The sequence below is a fragment of the Trematosphaeria pertusa genome (assembly GCF_010094035.1).
Source record: "Trematosphaeria pertusa strain CBS 122368 unplaced genomic scaffold BU26scaffold_21, whole genome shotgun sequence".
In the NCBI taxonomy this organism is placed as follows: domain Eukaryota; kingdom Fungi; phylum Ascomycota; class Dothideomycetes; order Pleosporales; family Trematosphaeriaceae; genus Trematosphaeria; species Trematosphaeria pertusa.
In genome coordinates this window covers 279574-292213 of record NW_022987232.1, presented here as the reverse complement: position 1 = coordinate 292213, position 12640 = coordinate 279574, and the positions used below count along the sequence as shown (strand labels likewise).

General features: G+C 56.1%; 5 protein-coding genes across 5 annotated transcripts; 2 read left to right on the top strand and 3 right to left on the bottom strand.

Annotated features, from left to right (window-relative positions):
• Positions 1-729: 729 nt before the first annotated feature.
• Positions 730-2147, bottom strand: BU26DRAFT_535004 (uncharacterized protein; the record flags this gene model as incomplete). Its single annotated transcript, XM_033831245.1, has 3 exons — positions 730-1190; positions 1240-1577; positions 1633-2147. 3 exons carry the CDS (start codon positions 2145-2147, stop codon positions 730-732), a joined length of 1314 nt encoding a protein of 437 aa, XP_033677031.1.
• Positions 2148-2327: 180 nt separating this feature from the next.
• Positions 2328-4685, top strand: BU26DRAFT_610402 (uncharacterized protein). Its single transcript, XM_033835996.1, has 3 exons — positions 2328-2401; positions 2459-3012; positions 3202-4685. Exons 1-3 carry the CDS (start codon positions 2347-2349, stop codon positions 4636-4638), a joined length of 2046 nt encoding a protein of 681 aa, XP_033677030.1. The 5' UTR covers positions 2328-2346; the 3' UTR covers positions 4639-4685.
• A 2089-nt stretch (positions 4686-6774) lies between these two features.
• On the bottom strand, positions 6775-7695 carry BU26DRAFT_394377 (uncharacterized protein; the record flags this gene model as incomplete). The annotated part of the gene is made up of 2 exons (XM_033822734.1): positions 6775-7224; positions 7456-7695. Coding segments are annotated over 2 exons (690 nt in total), but the record flags the coding sequence as incomplete, so codon positions are not given.
• Positions 7696-9029: 1334 nt separating this feature from the next.
• Positions 9030-9953, bottom strand: BU26DRAFT_163920 (uncharacterized protein). The gene is made up of 3 exons (XM_033820178.1): positions 9691-9953; positions 9151-9512; positions 9030-9088 (listed from the first exon to the last, which is right to left on the bottom strand). Exons 1-3 carry the CDS (start codon positions 9832-9834, stop codon positions 9076-9078), a joined length of 519 nt encoding a protein of 172 aa, XP_033677028.1. The 5' UTR covers positions 9835-9953; the 3' UTR covers positions 9030-9075.
• Positions 9954-10348: 395 nt separating this feature from the next.
• Positions 10349-12309, top strand: BU26DRAFT_524662 (SMAD/FHA domain-containing protein). The gene has a single exon (XM_033830335.1). The coding sequence runs from the start codon at positions 10781-10783 to the stop codon at positions 11993-11995; it is 1215 nt and encodes a 404-aa protein (XP_033677027.1). The 5' UTR covers positions 10349-10780; the 3' UTR covers positions 11996-12309.
• Positions 12310-12640: the final 331 nt, after the last annotated feature.

Below are 12640 nucleotides of genomic sequence, written 5' to 3'. Positions count from 1 at the left end.
GAAGCCTGTGTGTGCGATGTATGAGAGGGAACAGCTGTGAGCGGTGCTGAACATCCCTCGCGCCAGCAAAACACGCCTTCCTGACAGGGGTGCCGCGTGTTTATGGTGGTCCGTGCGTGGATCGCTATGGCGTCAGTGAGATGGCTACTCTCCCGACGATTCACTCCAGCGGTCGATCTCACCAACTGTCTTTTACATGGCACATAGAGTCTTGATTTTCTTTTTTTCCATCTTGTCGCGATAGCCTCGCGGCGCAGACACGACTGCGTAAAACTCCTGTCACTCAGCAAAAGGAAAATGGGACCCAAAACGCTTATCCGAAACCTTATCCAAAGGCTATTCCACAACGGTTCCGAGGATTACCAAGTCCCCTATACTTTGCATACCCTGCTATACGACGTACTGAATCGGCACCACGGGAACATGACTCGTCTACCTGGGTAGTCCTGGAGAACAGCATTAGGACGAGAACGGATAAACCTTGACCCATGTTGACATCCCTTGCTGTACCTCTCATACATATGCTCGCTGCGAGACACTCACTGAAAGCTGTCCCGGCCATATGTCTATACACAACGCACTGCCAGCAGGCTGTCATGGTTCCCAGCAGCTCGAATTGGACCTCTCATCCCCAGCTTCGGCCTCCTGGCGCAGCTCCAAGCAGACACCATCTTATCCCGTCCATATTCACGCGTCGAAGGCCAATGAATATGTATTTTACGACTGCTCTTAAGCCGATTCCTTTCGCCTTTTCTTTTCTTTCCTCGCCTTCTTCTGTTCCCTCGCCTTCTTCTGTTCCCTCGCCTTGATCTCCTCGGGTGTTCGGTGCTTCTTGTGCTTCTTCGTCGGCGATTCCACCCTCTCGTCTCCATTCGTATGTCGATGTTTCCGCTTCTCTGGCTTCGACGGTATATGCAACCCGTTTGGTATTGCCAGTCCAGCAGATCTGGCAGCAGGTGCTTCATCTTCGCTGTCCGACGATCCCAGCGTTATCGGTTTCTGATTACCGGAGCCGGAGGGGAAGTAACGCATTTTAAGGCCTCTCACCTGAGACCGCGGTGCGCGAATGGTGGATCTGGTTATCGATGCTGCGGCTTCGGAACCCGTGCTCTGGTCTGCTTGCTTCGAGCTGAGTTTCGGAAGCTTTACTACTTGTTTCAGATGAAGAGTCTGTGATATCCGCCTGGGTACTGCGATGCCGTTAGTGATCCGTAGGGACTGACAGGCTGTTGAACCAACCGGCTTTATATCCACTCTGACAGGGAATCAGAATCTCACGGGCGCCGCCTTCACTCCTTTCCGCAGCTGAGAACCCATAGTCTGCGCCCTTCTGGCTTAGGATAGCTCCGCTATTAAGATCCTTATCCATGGCTAGTTCTTTCAAATCTCTGAGCGATATGTCTGCAGGAGCCGTGATATGCCACAGTTGCTTTCCCGTCAGATTCTGGAACAACCCGACAGGTCGCGACGAGGCATTCTGGTTCGTGGGGACGGCATTGAAGCCTTTCGGGGGCACGTATGGCCGCGACGGTCGGAACTCAACTGTGTGCGATTGTGGTTGTGCTGGTGCCGGTGGCCTGTACCAGTAATCAAAATCTATAGTGCGTAGCTGAAAAATTCATGAGGGCGTACCTTTCGATAGCTTTCCGTACTGGTGGAGGAGAAGGCTCCCCTTCCGACTCCTCGCTTAAGCTCTCGGAGCTGCTTGCGCTTTCGCTCTCACTACCCTGAGCCTTCTCTTTCTCTTGCCGCTGCGCAACCCTTATAGCGGTACCGCTCTCGTCGTCGCTCTCTTCTGAGCTACTAGAAGACTCCGCGCCTTGTTCCTCGGTTACTACTTTCTTCGGAGGGGCCTTCTTCGGAAGAGGCCTTGGTTTCGCCGCTGGTTTCGTCGCTTCATTTTGTTTCTTCGCTGTTGTCGGCTTCGGCACCGGCGCCGACTTTGCTACACCATTTGTCTTCGGTCTATGCACTCCTATAGTCACAGGCGGTTTTTGCTGTGTCGTAGTTGGCTGCGGTGGAGTCTCATCGGAAGAATCGTCGCTGTCATCCACGAATTCCTTACTCAATGGCCCTCTGGAGGAAGGTGTGCTCCCCTTTGGCTTGGAGCCAGGGAGAGGTATCGGCGTTGTCTTGGTTTTGCTCATCGTGTGCGTTGCGCCATCGCTCTCAGTAGAGGAACTTCGAAGCTCGTCGCGAACTTTTCTGGTGGAGCAGAAGTTCTGCCGCGGGTCCGCTTACCGCCTAAACTACGCTAATCTTTTTAGGGCACGCTAAGAAAATAGTGAACGTCAAATCGCGCTCGAATGGCTCCAGCACGCCAACACCAAAGTTTTAGGGTTCAAGATGCCTGGCAAGAGGAAGAGGGGCCAGGAGACGCCCGCTACAGCCCCAATTCAAGGTACATCCGGCTCTTTGCGGAGCGATTTCTCGACAATGCACTAACTCACGTGTGTAGCACCATCCAGTTTCAACGGCGGTCCAATCAGCGCAATTGCCGCAGCGAGATTAAAAGCTGCAGTACCTGTCACAGCCATCGACGGCGCAAACGAAACGCCATCCAGCCCACTGGCAGAGTCCACAGACTCCGAATCCGGAGAGTTGGAACCTGAAGATAGCACTCCGATTGCTCATCAGAACTTCAAGCTCTGCACCTGGCGCGATGCTGGAAGCAATGTGTTGTCTGAGTCTGACGATGAGCTCACGATCGTTCTGGACAAGCATTCGACAATTTCTTTTATTGGATGCTACGACTTCAAAGTCCTCAAGGGAGCCGTCAACGTCAATGGCGCGAACCTTGGAGCGGGGCCCCGTCAAGGCACATCAGCAAGAAGCCGTAGAGTCTTCGTACCTTCGACACATCCCGTCACCAAAGTTCGAGGACTCGATCGGGAAAATCATATCCAGTTTCTTAGCTGTAAAGAACCAACACCGCTTGCTGCTATCAGCCCTCTCTTTGCTAATCTTTGGAACGGGAATCCAAACAAAGGAACTAGGAGGAGCTTTGCTTTGGTGAGTCATTTTGATCTGCACTATATGCGGATTCAAGGGAGTCTAAACAGTCGTTTTGTTTCAAGTTGGAATGATATATCGCACATGCCCCATATTGTTCCCTCCACCAGACCATCCTACTGTCCACAATATTCAGCCGCAGCTGCATCCATGAATAATTCATCGACCAAATACTGATTATTCTGATAGATCACGGAATCGGACGCCGATCCCCTCAAGCGCCCTGTCGATCCTGAGAATGCACCCGAGGACTGGATACGCGCCGTAGAAGACTGTGCTGCCACGCCATCAGTCACGCTCATCACTGGGCCACCATTATCCGGAAAATCCACGTTCGCAAAGAGACTGCTTAACCGCTATCTCACCGGCCTCGGCAAGACAGCACGAGCCTTACTTGCTGTCTGCTACCTAGATCTTGATCCAAGCAAACCGGAGTACACTCCTCATGGCCAGGCCTCACTCGCTCTCGTACGGGAACCAAACTTCGGATCTTCCTTCACGCATCCCTCGCCTATTCCAGGAGCTGAAGGCACAAATGAAACCATCTCCGCGCATCCCGTTCCAGTTCGCGGCCTCGTGAACTACGAAGACTACTTCATGTCCTGCATTGAGGACCTCTTCCGCACATACCAAAGCCTCCAGACACCTGATCCTATCCCGCTAATCATCAACACGCCCCCCTCACTCTACACCACGCACTTCCCCCTCCTAACCAACCTCCTCTCCCTCCTCAAACCATGCCACCTCATCCACCTCGGCAACACAGCCGCCATCGACCAACCCACCGCCTTAAAACTCGACACCCTCCAAACCACCATCTCCAAACTGGGCACCACACTCCACGAACTCACCGCCCAGGGGCCCCCCACCCAACCATCTCTCACCGACGCTAACCTCCGCGCCATGCACATGCAATCCTACTTCCACCTCGCCAGCCTCAAGCAGCCCCCACCCTCCGCCCACGGTCCTCCGCAGCTAACATGGACCCCGCGCCCCCTCTCCACCCTAACGCCCTGGGAATTCCACTACGAAGAAACACCCACCCACACCCAAGACCTACTCGGCTTCCTCCTGCTCGCCGAGCCCATCGCCCCCTCGCACCTCCTCACCGCGCTAAACGGCTCCATCGTCCACATCCTCGAGACCACCGACCCGGACATCAGCCGGTCGCGGGGCCCCGCGCTCCCGCGCACGGGAAAATACCGACTCCCGTACTTCGCGCCGAGCAAGGACACGCGCACGATGCAGCCGCTCGACCCGCGCACGTCGCGCCTCGTGTGCACGGCGCTGATCCGCGGGTTTGAGCCGCAGGAGCGCATCGTGCAGGTTCTGGTGCCGAGGACGCACGACGGGCTGGTGCGCACGCTGAGGCCGGAGAACACGGTGTTCGTGGCGGGGTGCTGCGATATGCCTGAGTGGGCGTATGTGGAGGACGCGTATGCGCAGCTCAGCGATACAGCGGCACTGCGGAGAACGCAAGGTGGTGGGCGGTTCATAGGAGATGATAGTGCGATGATGATGGAGGGGATGGAGACGCCGATGCCGCCTTGGGTCGAGAGGGAGAGTGTTGTGCAGGGTATGGGGTATTTGAACGCTGTGCGGCGGGTGCGGAAGTTCCATCAGTGAGAGCAAGGAATGAAACGTTCTGCGGGATCGAGCGCTTCTGGATAGACAGATTCAAATCGTTATAATATAATATAGTATAGTATACTCTCGTCTTCGTTATCGTTATCGTATCGTGACAAAAGAGCAGCCGGGAAACTGGAGAAACGGCCTGTAGTAGGCGGCCACGGCTGTAGAAGAACATGGACAAGGAGAAGAGAAAGAGGGATACTGAAACAGTACTCGTGTGAACACCGTCCGTCCATCAGGGCGCCATGCACGCCCCGGACCGCCGGGGCAGCAGATTGGATACCCAGAGTGTCCGTCTAATCCAACACCCACCAGCACCCGTTCCGTCCTGTCATCCGTGTGAAAATACACAAGGAAAATTCGTAAGTCGTGGCGTCGTAAATCCCCGTCATGTACTCTAAAAGCCCCACATGAAAAGAGATAGAAAAGAGATGCCCGTCCAGGCCACCATTACCATGCTCTCATATAGCCTCCCCAATCCCAAACCCCGAACCAGGGCCAGCTCCACCATCCGGCGTAGTCCGATCGATACCAAACGGACTCGCCAACGGCCTCGGCGCACTAATACTATCCTTCTTTGCCCTCTCCTTGCCTTTCCCCTTCATGAGCCCGCCCATAGCATTCCTAATGCTGCTCGCGCTCACATTCCTTGAGTGGCTGGGACTATTAGATCCAGAGCCCGTGGCGCGGGAGCGCGAGGCGGCTGTGGAAGCTGCGAAGGGAGCGGGAGCTTGGTTTTCGGGTTTGGAAGGGGTGAAGGGGTTAGGGTTGGTGTAGGTGGCAGAGGAGATGGAGGCGTTGCGGCTGGATGTTGCGGAGGCCCCTTTCGAGGACGAAGGGCGGTTGGGAAGGGTAGAAGGGAAGAAGGGGTTCCTCGAAGTATCGGTTGGCGAGATAGGCGATGTGAGGGGCGTAGAGGTTGCCATTGTGCCACCTACACCGGTTCGCAGCGTTGGCGAAAAGACTTTGACTTTCCCAGTGATCGAGCACGCGGTGGGCGGGACGGTCGTTGTCGGTGTTATGAGCGCGGGGTTGTGCGGCGAGCCCATGGCGATGACGAAGGGGATGTTGGAGCTGGATGCCGTGCTGGGTCTCCGTGAGGGTGAGGGAGGCTGCACCTTTGTGGAGGTCGCCGAGTCTTCGCGTGAGCGGAGAGATAGTGGGGCAGGCATGGCAGAGTTGGCAGTTGAGCTGCTGGAGCGGATAGTCCTATTTGGAGAGCAGGGAACCGGGATGCTGGAACCTAATGACTTCGCGGGTGCGTCCTCCTGTCGCTGCTCTGTGGGTTTCGCTCGGTCTGGAGAATTCCGCATCGCTTCTGCCATGACGTCCACACGAGGAGGGGTGCGTAGGCCCGACGCTCCTGCGCGGTCTGCAGCGATTGGCGATTCGAAAAGGCCAAATCGCGGGCGAGGTGGTCGCTCAGGCGTTGCCTTCCCCTTATGCGGCTCTGGTACGGAAGATGACCGCCCTCGAGCTTCTACCATCTTCTTCTCGTCCGCTCCAGCCGTCCGTTCTTCATTGTCCGCTGCGGACCATTCAGGCGTCCTTGGGCTAGCATATAGCTGAATAATAGAGTCGCTCATGCTGCGCTGGGTATCGTGCCTCTTCGGCGATGCTGGCGTGCTCAATGGGAAGTTGGTGGCCATATCGCCGAATCTCTCCTGATCAGGCGAAGGAGGCTATGGGAAACGTTAGACGGCTGTCAATTTGATCAGGGTCAGTATAATCTCTTACAGTAGGCTTTCGGCGCTCTGGCGATAGCCTCGCGACAGACCTAGGGGAGATGCCAGGGTCGATGTTGTCGGCTTCGTTGGCTGGGTTGGCGTCGCCTTTGCGAGGTGGAGTCCGAGGTGTCATAGACGTCTTCAGATTGAGTTGCGCGGGGACTCGCTTGTTGGATGGCTTCACTGTATCTGCTGGCGTGGGGCCTGGCGTGAAAACACTAACCGGAGGCGTTATTGGTCGGTTGAAAGGAATTATGGCAGAGACAGGGCCTGTTGACACCGGAGACGGAGTGGCTGAAATCCCCAGACCAGGCGCTATTGAAGAGAATTTCGCACGGAGAGGCGTATCGCCGGACCGGGCAATGGAGGGTGTGGGTGATTCAAAGTCGCTCGTTCTGCTGCCGTTGCCCATCCTAGCCGCAAAGCTCTTCAGCTTCTTGATGTCGGACTTATAGCCCCTGATGTCCAACTTGTAGTATATGATCTCGCGGACATAGAAATCAATCTCTTTTCGCAGGTCTTCTACCACCGATTCGAGGTCTCCGATGGGCTTCTTCCCTTCGCTCTTTGATTTCTCCCTCTCCTTCTTCAGACGGTTCTGGAGTCGCTCTATCCAACGCTCAATATCCTCTTTCGAGGCGAGCGATGTTAGATCGGGGAGCGGGTCGTCATCAATGTCAGCGAGAAGCGTTATGGTAGCATGCCGCTTGATCTCGGCTTGGAGAAGCAGTTGGTGGTGCTCCAGCTGCCTCTCGACCATACGTAACGCCCTGTCCTTCTCTCCGATGGTGGCCTCGCGTTCGATAATGGCAGTCCGCAACTGCTCAATGTGAACGTCGCTCTGCCTCGTCTTCTTCAGCAGCTGGGCTTGAATGTCTGACTGAAGGCTCAATTCTCGATGGTCGCGCTCCAACTGTCCGTAGTTCTGTCGCATGCGCTCATTCTCCGCTTCGAGCTCGGCGGTACGCTCATCCTTTTGTCGGATCTGCTCCTGTAGGCGCTCAATGTGTGAGATGAAAGCCGCAAGCGTTGTGGGCTCTTGGGACTCGTTCTGCTGGCTGATTGGAGATTCATTGGCGAAGACGGTGCTCATGCTTGTGCGCGTGCTCTGTCGATTCTCAGCTGGCGCTAGAGGAACCTGTAGCTTGGGCGGCTTGGGATCGAACGGCGTCCTCTGCGACTGGATATTGAACAGCTGCTCCTCTGCATCTATCTTCTCAACATTAGCGATCTCCAGCCGATGCTCGAGGTGGTCGATCGTGTTCTGCAAAGCCAAGGTGTTCTTCTCCAGCTGCTCGACTTTGCTTGCCTTTTCCTGCCACTCAACGCAAGTTTGCTCCACCTTCTCCAGCGTCTGCCTCATCTCCTTCTCTCTCTTCATCGAGTCATTGAGCTTTGCCATGAGCGACTCGATCTGCTTCTGCAGGGCCACAGTGTTCTGCTTGTGCTGGTTGAGCTCGCGGATAACATCGCGATTGCCAGTCTCTGGCCGCCGAGCCACACTCAGCTTGCGCTTGAGGTTCTCCATCTCGGGGCTGTCCCGTGACTGGCGCCGCGCGATTTGCTGTTCAACGGCGGACTGGAAGGACCGGATGGAATTGGCGGAGGTGCTGCCTGCAGTGGTCCCGGGACTCTCGCGATTCGGCGACTGTGGCTCCGTAGTGTCAAGCAAGAACAGGAGGTGGTTGCTCGAGGCTAACAAATAATATTAGCTTTTTTTTCGAGGCCGCGGAGGTGGATTGTGTGTGCGCTGTGGCAAGTGATAGGCCGCGTAACGGATACGGAAGGAGGTGAAGGCGCTAGTGAATAGAGGAGGTAGGACCTACCGTGGTGAAGGGTGCGTTGCGCCTGCTGGTCCTCGAGGGCTCTGGTGTAGTTCTTCAGCGACGCGACTTCGGCCGAATGTGCGTCAGCGAGGCTCGCGACGTGCGCTTCGTGCGATACTCTCAAGCTGGCAAACTGTGCCTGCAACGTCGAGATGGTCTGGTCCTGCGCTGTGATTGTCGCCTTCAGTTCGTCGACTTGCCTGCTCCGTGTGGTTGCAGATATCGGTGTCGGCGTTCCAGGTGTGTCAAGCTGTCAAAGTTCAGCATTCATTCACTACTGTGTCTTCCATAGGAAAGGGGCGGTAAAGTGTCCATCTCGGCAAGCAGCAAGCATGGTTTTGTCCACAGAGTATTAGAATCTCAAGCGGCGAAGAGAACGCGCTACACGCGTCTTCCGCTCCTCGGAGACACAAGCTTTTAATCTCGCACAAGAACGGGAACCGACCCGCTTCTGCGTAACCCTACCATATCCATTTGGGTAGTCTCCCGTGCGGTGGACAGAGCGACAGTAGCGGGATCGTGGAACAGCAGCAAACGATCCGAAACCGTTTCGTTATGCACACAAGGGCTGCAACCACTCATCGAACGCAAGTCAACTACGGTATAAACAAATTGTACTTACTTCATCTCGGCGACTGCTTGAACTTTCTCCACCACTCCTCTTCCAGGGCTTCCCTTCTACAATCAGCGGCGCCGGCTGCAGCAGCTTCTCCGCGCCTACGCGGGCCTTGGTCGATTCAGCGCTGCTTGTGGGACCCCCATTTGTCGACGCAGAGCACGTGGTGAGTTTGCTGTCCGTGGATGACGGCGAAGTGATGAGGCTGGGCCGTGACTTGGAGCGCCTTTGAGTTTGCAGGTTGGCTTCGCTCAAGCTTTTCTTATGCAGCGACACTTTCGATGGACTTGGCTTAGCAGTAGCATTCGAGCTAAGAGAGTTCCCGCTGCGGACCGACCTCATTGTGCTTCGGGTTGCGGAACCCGCAACGGGTTGGGAAGAGGGGAAACCCTGATTCTCGAGCAGAATGGATCCGGGGAGCTCAGCCGGGAGATCTGGTGTCGACGGGAGAGACACGGAACGTGGTCGACTGGGAAGAGGCTTATGTATGGAAGCAGACGATCTGGGGCATACTGTGGCACTTAGTGCTGGCGAGCGCAGCATGTCATTGACAACGGCCAGCAGATTGGATGCCGAGTGGACCAGGGCGGCATTGTGGTGGGCAGACGCGGGAGTTAGACAGCTGAGGTGATTTTTGTTGTAGTCCGGGGGGATTATTGTGAGGTTGGGAGGGCGTCGTCGTCCACTGCTTGGGGAACTCTATCGAATGGTCAGCGAATGATAGAGCACCACACCGCAGATGCATGCTGCAGCTCCCCTGCACATGCTTTAGACAACGCAGGTCAGAGGCTTGGTGCTGCACAACCACGTCGCCGCACCGCGCCCAATTAATCGCTTGACAACGCATTATCTATCCCCCGGGAGCGTCGTATCGTACCTTCGCCTCGATGGCTGAAAGCGTCTCTCTGCCTGCATCGCCCACGCTCGTGTCGATTGGAAGCAGGCCGCCCGTGCGATGGTACGGCTCAGAGGTAGAGTGACGTCCTTTGGACCAGGAGAAGAACTTGGCCTTGGAAGTCATTGCAGCGCGCGACGATGCCAGCGCACGGGATCAGGCTGCGCTGGGAATAGGAGGAGACATGAAGGCGAGACGGGACGGAAGCGCAGCACAGAACGAGTGACGAGAGTGAGAGAAGCGCAATTGAAGAGGAGTCAAGAGAGATGGGAGCGACGCGAAGAAAAGTCATCACGGACTCTGCGGCCCTCACTGCGGCCATGGAGCTGCTATCTGGCGTCTATTGTATAGAAGTGGGAGATCGCCTAAGGTCTCGGACTGCGATGGTGCACTAGGGCCGCCCTCAGCGTGGAGGCTGACTGGGGCCAGGCGCCCAGCGCTTCATATAGTTGAACCGAGTGGGTGAGACGCAAAGATAGATCTCTCTCTGAAACAAGAGATACAGACGCTTGAAACAGGGACGGAAAGCCCAGGGGCCGTGAACGACTTGGGGGAGAGATGCAAGCGCCGTTTGGCCCGGCCTGTGCGGCGCAGACAAGCGAAGCTCGGCCCGCCCCAGATTTCGTCAAGCTTGCACCACCGAAGCCGTTGCCAGCCCACCCTGCGCCGCAGTCCGCTGTGAACGGCGTGCGTCTTCACACACAGGCCCTGGCCTCGGCAATGCTATAGCCTGTGCATCCACTACAGCTTCTCGAAGCAGCAGACGTGTGCTACCCCCGGCACAACCTGCGTTTCTCTGACCACCTCCGCGCTCAGCTGCCGCTCTCCAGCAGCCATGGCAGCTGAAGGCCGGTCGCCGCCCCCAGCTCGAAGCGCCCGCCGTCGGTCTTTCTCAGAAAATGGTCGCGCTGTGGAGGCCTCCACAGACTCGAGGAAGGGCGACCGCAGTACCAGGGAGCTGTCACCCTGGAGCGCGAGGCGGGCGTTGACAGAACAGTTGCAGGGCAGAGGGTCTGAACCAAGGCAGAGTCGGGAACGGGATCGGTCATGGAGCGTAAGGCAAACGGTGGAGATGAAAGATACTGGGAACGCTCGTCCACCTTCACGCGGAGGGAAGAGGGGCAAGAGCAGGTCACCGCCGCCGAGGAAGCCTAGAGATCGCTCTAGAGAAAAGGCAAGAGAGCGTTCGAGAGACCGCAAGTCTAAGGATGCTTCAGAGGCAGGTTCCGCGGTTCGCGGCCGAGACGCCTCACCCGAACCATACCGCAAACCACGAGAATCGTCGAGGGAGAGGAAGCGCGAGAAGTCAAAAGATAGGGATCGCTCAAGGGATAACTATCGAGACCGCTCGAGGGACAGGCGGCGTGACAGGACCGGCGAGAGGAAGCGGGATAGATCAAAAGAGAGGAGACGAGACCGCTCAAAAAACCGACGCGATCGCTCAAGGGACAGAGACAAGGAAAAGAAACGAGATCGCTCGAGAGACAGAAACGGGGACAAGAAGCGAGACCGCTCGCGAGATAGACGGCGCGACCGCTCTCGCTCCAAACCCCGACGCTCACGCTCTCCCATACCCTACCGCTCCCGCAAACACCGCTCCCCGTCGACATCCGCCTCGCCGCCCCCGAAGCGCCGGAAACGCACCCGCTCACACTCGCGGTCACGCTCCCGACCCCCTCGCGACCGAGACCGCAAACCGCTCCCCTCGCAAGAAGTATCCTTCCGCGGCCTCGACGACAGCGCCCGACCCCCCAGCAAATATGGCGGCGCTCCCACCACGCTCGAAAAGCCCAACTTCAAGCCCACGGGGCTCCTCGCCAAAGCCGCCAACAAAGTCGAAGGCACAAAAATCAGCCTGAAATACCATGAGCCACCCGAAGCCCGCAAGCCTCCCTCATCAGCGCAATGGCGCATGTTCGTCTTCAAGGGCGACGACGTCGTCGACACAATCGAGCTATATACGCGCAGTTGTTGGCTCTTCGGCAGAAGCCGCGAGGTCGCAGACTACGTGCTCGAGCATCCGAGCAGCAGCGGGCAGCACGCAGTCATACAATTCCGATACATCCAGAAGACGGTGGAGGACGAGTTCGGCGTGAAGCAGCACAGGGGCAAGGTCAAGCCGTACATTATCGACCTTGAGTCGAGCAACGGCACTGAACTCAACGGGGAGCGCATCGAAACGACCCGCTACTTTGAGCTGCGCGATAAGGACATCCTGAAGTTTGCGGGCAGCGAGAGGGAATACGTGGTTATGCTGCCGCCGCCTGAGAGTCACTTAGGTATTTAAAGGAGGACTTTGATTAGGTTAGCTGAAGCCCCAGCGAAGTCATCCGAGGTACCGAGGAAATGCATGCGGTTATGCTGCCGCTGCCTGAGAGACAGTTGGCTATTAGTCGGCTGGAGGCCTTTCGAGATAGGAAATGCATGTACGTCTGAGGTTGGATTAGTCGTATGTGACATGACTGGAGCACGGCGTGGTGCCGCATATGCAGGTTTAGCAAATACGTACATAGGAGGGCTGTGCAACTTAGTTAGAATAGTAAAGCAAGATCGCATCAGCAAGCCACAAAGGGAACCTGATCAAAGATTCTACTGTACAAGAGAAAACTATAAAAAATTAGGCATAGTGCGCCATCACAAGAGTCTTACATCAGATCCAACCACCGCACTACTAGTACTTTAAAAATAGTAAAGTCTTCTAATACTATATCTAAAAAGTTTAGCTTTGGTTATTTTTTTTATTCTGAGTAGCTATTTTTTTTACAAACTTTCTAGAGACTTCAAGTTGGCGAGCCCAAGCTCCACTTCTAATAATTCACCAGAGGTTCATTGAACGTTTGGTTTCGTCTCCATCACCGAGCTGCCGTTGACGGCCACGAAATTCGTCTCCATACGCATGTTGTCAGGAACTGGCTCCGTAATCAGTACTGAG

Coding starts and splice junctions, on each gene's coding strand:
- BU26DRAFT_610402 (XM_033835996.1), top strand. CDS start 2,347: ATGCCTGGCAAGAGGAAGAGGGGCCAGGAGACGCCCGCTACAGCCCCA. Junction 2,402..2,458: donor CGCTACAGCCCCAATTCAAG/GTACATCCGGCT, acceptor TCACGTGTGTAG/CACCATCCAGTTTCAACGGC. Junction 3,013..3,201: donor CTAGGAGGAGCTTTGCTTTG/GTGAGTCATTTT, acceptor TTATTCTGATAG/ATCACGGAATCGGACGCCGA.
- BU26DRAFT_524662 (XM_033830335.1), top strand. CDS start 10,781: ATGAAAGATACTGGGAACGCTCGTCCACCTTCACGCGGAGGGAAGAGG.
- BU26DRAFT_163920 (XM_033820178.1), bottom strand. CDS start 9,834: ATGACTTCCAAGGCCAAGTTCTTCTCCTGGTCCAAAGGACGTCACTCT. Junction 9,513..9,690: donor TTTCAGCCATCGAGGCGAAG/GTACGATACGAC, acceptor ACCATTCGATAG/AGTTCCCCAAGCAGTGGACG.